Source organism: Salvia splendens, unplaced genomic scaffold (assembly GCF_004379255.2).
Source record: "Salvia splendens isolate huo1 unplaced genomic scaffold, SspV2 ctg1029, whole genome shotgun sequence".
Classification (NCBI taxonomy): Eukaryota; Viridiplantae; Streptophyta; class Magnoliopsida; order Lamiales; family Lamiaceae; genus Salvia; species Salvia splendens.
The window spans coordinates 31,237-38,461 of NW_024598569.1; the positions used below are offsets into that span (position 1 = coordinate 31,237).

Here is a 7,225-nt window from a genome sequence, read left to right on the forward strand (position 1 = left end):
TTTGTCCAGTCGCAAGCTGCCGGATGGCTGCAGTACATTTCTGCAGCGTCGTGTGGCTGGGACGACCGACCGCGTCGAACCCTTCTCGGAAGAACTCCTCCCTGGCCGCCAAAGTATTCGCTATGTGGAGAAATAGCGGTTTCCGCATGCGGAAACGGCGACGGAAATAGGTATCTCCCCAAATCGGGTGATTGTTCCATTAATTGGCGCATTTGCTCAAAAGGATCCATTTGTTTGAGTTGATTGAAGATGGAAATTGGAGTGATAGAGAGGATTTGAGAGGAATAGATGTGTGTTTGTGTTTGAAATGAGTATGAAATAGAATTATTTATAGAGTAAAAAAATTAAAAATTTTAAAAATGAAAATAAATATTTAACGGTAATATTACCGTTTAAAAAAAAAAAATTTTTTTTATTAAAAATCGATTTTTTTTTTAAAAAAATGAATTATTGCGTCATCAGTGACGACGCCCACTCGCGGGCCAGCGAGTGGGCGTCACGCACGCATGGGGATGTGCCACGTGTCCCTGGCGCGTGGCGAGACAGCTCGTCTCGTGTCCCTCCGAGACGAGCTACGCGACGAGACGGTCGCGAGCTGGAGACGAGATGGGCGCTGCAATGCGTCTCGCGGGGGTCTCGTCTCTCCGAGACGAGACGCGAGCCCGGCCCGAGACGCGTTGTGGATGGTCTAACCTTGCTTGTTTTTACCAATACACACAGACAAAACACACAGTACACACTTCGATCATCTCGTCGGGAAAAACCGTCTTCATCATCTCCGGCTGCTTTCACTCTCTCCCATTCCCCCAATTTCACACACACCCGCACAGCCCTCTCATATTCCAATTTCCCCCAATTTCCAAGCACATATCAAACCTAAAAATGGTGTATGTCCAATCCCCCTTCAGCAAAACCCTAACCGTCAATCTCAATCCTTCAACCACCACTCTGCGGGACCTTAACCTCCATCTCCATCGCCACCACCTCATCCCAATTTCCCACCAGCGCCTCTATCTCTCGCCACGCCTCCTCTCCACCGAAGGAAACGACGCCGTTTTCCTGTCCGATTTGGGGGTTTCCCTAAATTCAACCCTAACCCTACACGTCCCTCTCCTCGGCGGTATGCAAGCGCCCGTGGCTCCAAAAGCCAGAACTGACTTCCTCAACACGAAGCCACCTCCGAATTACGTCGCCGGGCTGGGCCGTGGCGCAACCGGTTTCACCACCCGATCTGATATCGGTCCTGCCCGAGCTGCCCCTGACTTGCCTGACAGATCCGCCGCGGCGATCGGCGCACCTGGGACGCCTGGCGTGGGCCGCGGCCGGGGGAAGGGAGCTGGCGAGGAGGAAGAGGAGGAGGAGGCTGAGGAAAAGGGATATGACGAGAATCAGAAATTCGATGAATTCGAAGGGAATGACGCTGGATTGTTTGCTTCTGCGGAGTACGACGATGAGGATAAAGAAGCTGATGCTGTTTGGGAGGCGATTGATAATAGGATGGATTCGCGGAGGAAAGATAGAAGGGAGGCGAGGTTGAAGGAGGAGATTGAGAAGTATCGAGCCTCGAATCCGAAGATCACAGAGCAGTTTGCTGATTTAAAGAGGAAATTGTACACATTATCGACCGATGAGTGGGATAGCATACCAGAGATCGGGGATTATTCTCAGAGGAACAAGAAGAAGAGATTCGAAAGTTTCGTTCCGGTACCAGACACGCTGTTAGAGAAGGCAAGGCAGGAAAAGGAGCATGTGAGTGCTTTGGATCCGAAGAGCAGGGCGGCTGGTGGGACTGAAACGCCATGGGCACAGACTCCGGTTACAGATTTAACTGCTGTCGGTGAAGGGAGAGGAACTGTGTTGTCATTGAAGCTCGATAGGCTGTCTGATTCAGTCTCTGGATTGACTGTGGTGGATCCTAAAGGTTACTTAACAGATTTGAAGAGTATGAAGATCACTAGTGATGCTGAGGTGTCTGATATAAACAAGGCTCGATTGCTCCTGAAATCAGTAACGCAGACGAATCCGAAACACCCTCATGGCTGGATTGCCGCGGCTAGGTTAGAAGAGGTGGCCGGGAAGCTTCAGGCTGCACAGAATTTGATTAGGAAAGGGTGCGAAGAATGCCCTAAAAGCGAGGATGTGTGGTTGGAGGCGTGCCGTTTGGCGTCTCATGTTGATGCGAAGGCTGTGATTGCAAGAGGTGTGAAGGCGATTCCTAACTCAGTGAAGTTATGGATTCAAGCAGCGAAGCTTGAGTTGGAGGATGTGAATAAGAGTAGAGTGCTGAGGAAAGGGCTTGAGCATATACCAGACTCTGTGAGGCTTTGGAAGGCGGTTGTTGAGCTTGCTAATGAGGAAGATGCGAGGCTTTTGTTGCAGAGGGCTGTGGAATGCTGCCCGTTGCATGTTGAGCTATGGTTGGCACTTGCTAGGCTAGAAACTTACGATAATGCAAAGAAAGTGCTGAATAAAGCGAGGGAGAAGCTTTCGAAGGAGCCGGCTATATGGATCACTGCTGCCAAGTTGGAAGAAGCTAATGGGAATACGAGCATGGTTGGGAAGATTATTGAGAGGGGTATTCGAGCTTTGCAGAGGGAAGGTGTTGAGATCGACAGAGAAATGTGGATGAAAGAGGCCGAGGCAGCTGAAAGAGCTGGTTCTGTTGCTACCTGTCAAGCTATAATCCACAACACGGTCGAGGTTGGGGTGGAAGAAGAAGATAGGAAGAGAACTTGGGTTGCTGATGCAGAGGAGTGCAAGAAGAGAGGCTCGATAGAGACGGCGAGGGCCATCTATGCCCATGCTTTAACTGTGTTTTTAACAAAGAAGAGCATATGGCTGAAGGCTGCTCAGCTTGAGAAGAGCCATGGCACTCGGGAATCTCTCGATGCTCTACTCCGGAAGGCTGTTACTTACATACCACATGCTGAAGTTTTATGGCTCATGGGTGCCAAGGAGAAATGGCTTGCTGGGGATGTGCCTGCAGCTCGGGCGATTCTTCAAGAAGCATATGCTGCAATTCCCAACTCCGAAGAGATTTGGCTTGCTGCATTCAAGCTTGAGTTTGAGAATCATGAGCCAGAGAGGGCAAGGATGCTTCTTGCAAAAGCACGAGAGAGGGGAGGAACGGAGAGAGTATGGATGAAGTCTGCCATTGTTGAGAGAGAACTGGGGAACATTGCAGAGGAGAGGAGGTTGCTTGATGAAGGGCTTAAGCAATTTCCTTCGTTTTTCAAGCTCTGGTTGATGCTGGGGCAGTTGGAGGAGCGTCTTGCGAACTTGGAACGAGCCAAGGATGCGTACGAGCTTGGGTTGAAGCACTGCCCAAAGTGTATTCCTCTATGGCTCTCACTTGCTCACTTGGAGGAGAAGGTGAATGCATTAAGCAAAGCCCGCGCTGTTCTGACAATGGCTAGGAAGAAAAACCCTCAAACGCCCGAGCTTTGGCTTGCTGCAGTGAGAGCTGAGTCTCGACATGGTCACAAGAAGGAAGCCGAAATATTGATGGCAAAGGCGTTGCAAGAATGCCCGACTAGTGGTATCCTCTGGGCTGCTTCAATAGAGATGGCTCCTCGGCCTCAACAGAAGACAAAGAGCAGGGATGCGTACAAGAAATGCGGCGACGACCCTCATGTCCTCGCTGCTGTGGGGAAGATATTTTGGCATGATAGGAAGGTTGACAAGGCTAGGACATGGTTTAATAGGGCTGTGACACTTGCTCCGGATATTGGGGATATCTGGGCGCTGTACTACAAATTCGAGCTCCAGCATGGTGGGGAGGATAACCAGAGGGATGTGCTGAACAGGTGCGTCACTGCAGACCCAAAGCATGGGGAGAAGTGGCAGGGGATATCGAAGGCAGTGGAGAATTCCCATCAGTCTACGGAGTTTATCTTGAAAAAGGTGGTGGTTGCTATAGGGAAAGAAGATCATGCTGCTGAAAATGGCAAAAACTAGGTCATTTACCTCAGTGATGAGTTTAGTGTCGCTTTTGATTTTGCTAAAGCATTAGATATATGAATTTGATTGTGAATTCTGACTAGTTCTTCAGCCTATGGATTTGCTTGCTTATCTTTGCTGCTTTGTAGAATTTGCTTATTGACTGGTTTTATTCATGTCCTGCTGCTGCTGCTGCTATACACGCTCTAGGTTGTATGTTTTTTGTATTGATCTTGGATTTCTTTGTAGTGTGATAATATTAGTATTATATCTAATTCTATGATCTATCCCACACCTATGACCTCAAGCTGAGTAAGGTGGAAGTAAATTTACCATTAATGGAAAGCTTTGTTGTTGGTTTCTTACAATATGCTAAACATGAGATATGAAAATGATTAAAATTGGTCAAGAGAGTGTAAAGATTTAAAATATGCCAAGAAATCCTTGGAGATGACATTGTTGAAATTGTTTTATTTTGCTTAAGCTTTGTTTGGATACATGATCAGGGATGGAACTATGTTAGCTTGTGCATCAAAAGTGAAAGTTGATGGTTTACTATGTTAACCGAGAATTTTTATTTTGGGTGAGAAGTTTTGGAATTTGATGGGTTATATTATATAAATTATATAATGCATTATCTAATGAATTGAATTGGGTTTCTATTTCACGTTAGGTTGTGATTCCAAACTCAAATTTGTTTTTGTTTTTCTTTTCCGATTGATATTATACATGCATATGCAATTTACAAGCTATGATCCTAGAATACTAAATTTAATTAAATTCAAGCCTTCTCAATAACCCTACAGAAAAAAACCCAACAAAAAAAAAATTAAAAATTGAGATCCAGCAAAAGAATGTAGATTCATTCATTCTCAGCGACAGTTACAAAATCCAAATCCAACATTAATGAATTGCTAAACAACAAAATTTTCATATTTCGGAAAGCTGCCAAAATGCACGGTAAAAATGCGATCATTTTGAGCTACACATGCCATCCGAAAAAGGAAAGTAAAAACCATAACCTATATGAATATATCTTAGACGATTAATTGAATTACACACAATTTCTAAATCAATTTCGCCATCACAAGATTTGACCATAGTGGGAATGTTACAAAAATTATGAGGATTATGACGAGCAAAACGGCGTAGTAATACCACTTTCGTGACTCCTTTTGGTACTCACGCGCGTCCTGTAGCTGCTCCGTCCCCCGCCGCACGAACGAGCTCGCGTGCGCCACGTGGCTCTCGATGTCGTTGAGTTGTTGCCCCTGCGCCTCCACGAGTGCCGCCATGTCAAGGAAGATCTGGTGGAGTTCGATTAGATTTTTCTCATCTCCTTCACAGCGTCGTGTCGTTCCTGGATCTCAGAGATGGCGTCCATTATCTGGCCCCGCCTTGCTCTTGGATTGCTTTTTGCATGAACGACTCGCTCTCGCCGCTCGAGATTAGGTTCTCGATAAGCTCCTCGTCGGCCTTCTGGCCTGTCACGGTGAAGTACCGCCGCCCGACGGTCTCCTTATACTCCTCGTTCATGCGTGCCCGCAGGCCCTGGAACTCATCCATCATGGTCTTCAGCTTTTTTCCCAGGCCGCTAACCACTGAGGTCCGCGTCCTGTCGGCTGAAGACCCTGGGCCACAGCCTGGGACCCGCCTGTTGGTTGCATTGGACTTTTCCAATGCCTCCAACTTGCCTTTAATGAGTTTTACCCGCTTTAAAACCTGTGACACGTCAGCATCCATGCGGGCCCGCAGGTCCTTAACAGTCTTGGCATTATGGGCCGTTTTGCTCTCCTCGTTGGATTCCTGCAGCCGCTTGTAGAGCTTCTCGACGTCGGCCATGTCCTTCTTGACATTCTCGACGTCGTCGAAGAATTTATCGAGGTTGACGCCCTCAGTGCGGCCATCGCCTCCGCCAGCCTCGAGGTCGTTGCCCTGTGCATTTTTGAAAGAATTTGAGAAGAGGTCATTCATCTTGGCCGCCTGTCGGGAAAGCCGTGCTCACGAGGTGGTTCGTGAGTGTTTGTCGCGGTGGCGTTGGCGGCGACAGACGGCGGCAAAGTGAAAGATGTGTGTGTTTAGATTAGGGGTGGCTAATCAACAACTTTTCTTGCCCTCTCCGAGCTGGAGTTGCATGGTAGGGTTGGAGGAGAAGAAAAGATGAGACAAGTCAAGAATCCATGTGGAAACTATAAAAGTGGATTTAGATTTTTTTTAGTAGTAATAAATTTGGGGAGGCTAATATTGGAGGGGTTGAGATAGTAATGGACATCCTAAATTTTAGATCTATATTTTAGGAGGTGAAATGTGATTGTCTTTCCTATTTTGTCTTCTGTTTTATTGCATTTCAATTGGGTATAAATATAATATTAGACGTGGGGTTATTTCATGTATATATGAATAGTATGACTATGCCAATATATATACGAGTACATAGTTCAAGGGTGATTCAAATGGCCCATCGCAAGACTTAACTATTTTTAAAATTTTATTATGATTTTTTTCGGTTAACAAGCTAAACAATTGGCTTAAATTTATCGATTAGTAATGCCAACTGAGTAATAAGTTGGTGTCGTTACAATAGGAGTTTAGGCCAATTTCTCAATCGGTTAACCGACTAATCGATCCACCATTTAACCATCCATGTCATAGTCAATTCATAGTGTTTTGCACTAACCTAGTAACCCTATATATACGATAAATTCAGTTTTTAGAATAATGCTATCAAATAGTCCTTAAAAAATTGCCAAGAATATAATAAAAAAATTAGTTTCTTTCCACTTATATATGCTTTCACGTAATGTTTACTCTTACAATATTAATTCATTTATTATTTTTACCACAGGAGCCATGATCAGTGATCACTACTTTCTCTACTCAGAGCCAGAGGCGGATCCAGGTGGGGTCGCGCGGGGCTGGCCGACCCCACCGACCGTCCACCGAACACTGCCGGAAAACATCATCTTCGACCTTTGACCTGGTGCAGTTCCGTCTCCGACCCCACGGCAGCTTCAACTCTACCCGAAGCCTTCCGCCTTTTCCAAAAAATAAGAAGAGAAAGGAACAATACTAATAAGAATAGAGTAGAGATAGATAAGGGGAGGGTTGCAGAAATTTCAGGGATCTGATGATGATGATGGAAGGATGAAAAAGATGATGGTTGCTTAATAAGGTTAAATGATTGAAATATTTGGGCCTATTTTATTATTATTTGTTGGGCCACCAAAAATGTTTGTAGCTGGCATAACTAAATAGGTTGGCCCATTTTGTGGATTAACTAAGCATA

General features: G+C 45.8%; 1 protein-coding gene and 1 pseudogene across 1 annotated transcript; one reads left to right on the forward strand and one right to left on the reverse strand.

Annotated features, from left to right (window-relative positions):
• Nucleotides 1-740: 740 nt before the first annotated feature.
• LOC121788386 (protein STABILIZED1-like) lies at nucleotides 741-4,302 on the forward strand. Its single transcript, XM_042187070.1, has one exon. The coding sequence runs from the start codon at nucleotides 883-885 to the stop codon at nucleotides 3,955-3,957; it is 3,075 nt and encodes a 1,024-aa protein (XP_042043004.1). The 5' UTR covers nucleotides 741-882; the 3' UTR covers nucleotides 3,958-4,302.
• Nucleotides 4,303-4,775: 473 nt separating this feature from the next.
• LOC121788385 lies at nucleotides 4,776-6,077 on the reverse strand (annotated as a pseudogene).
• Between the last annotated feature and the right edge of the window lie 1,148 nt (nucleotides 6,078-7,225).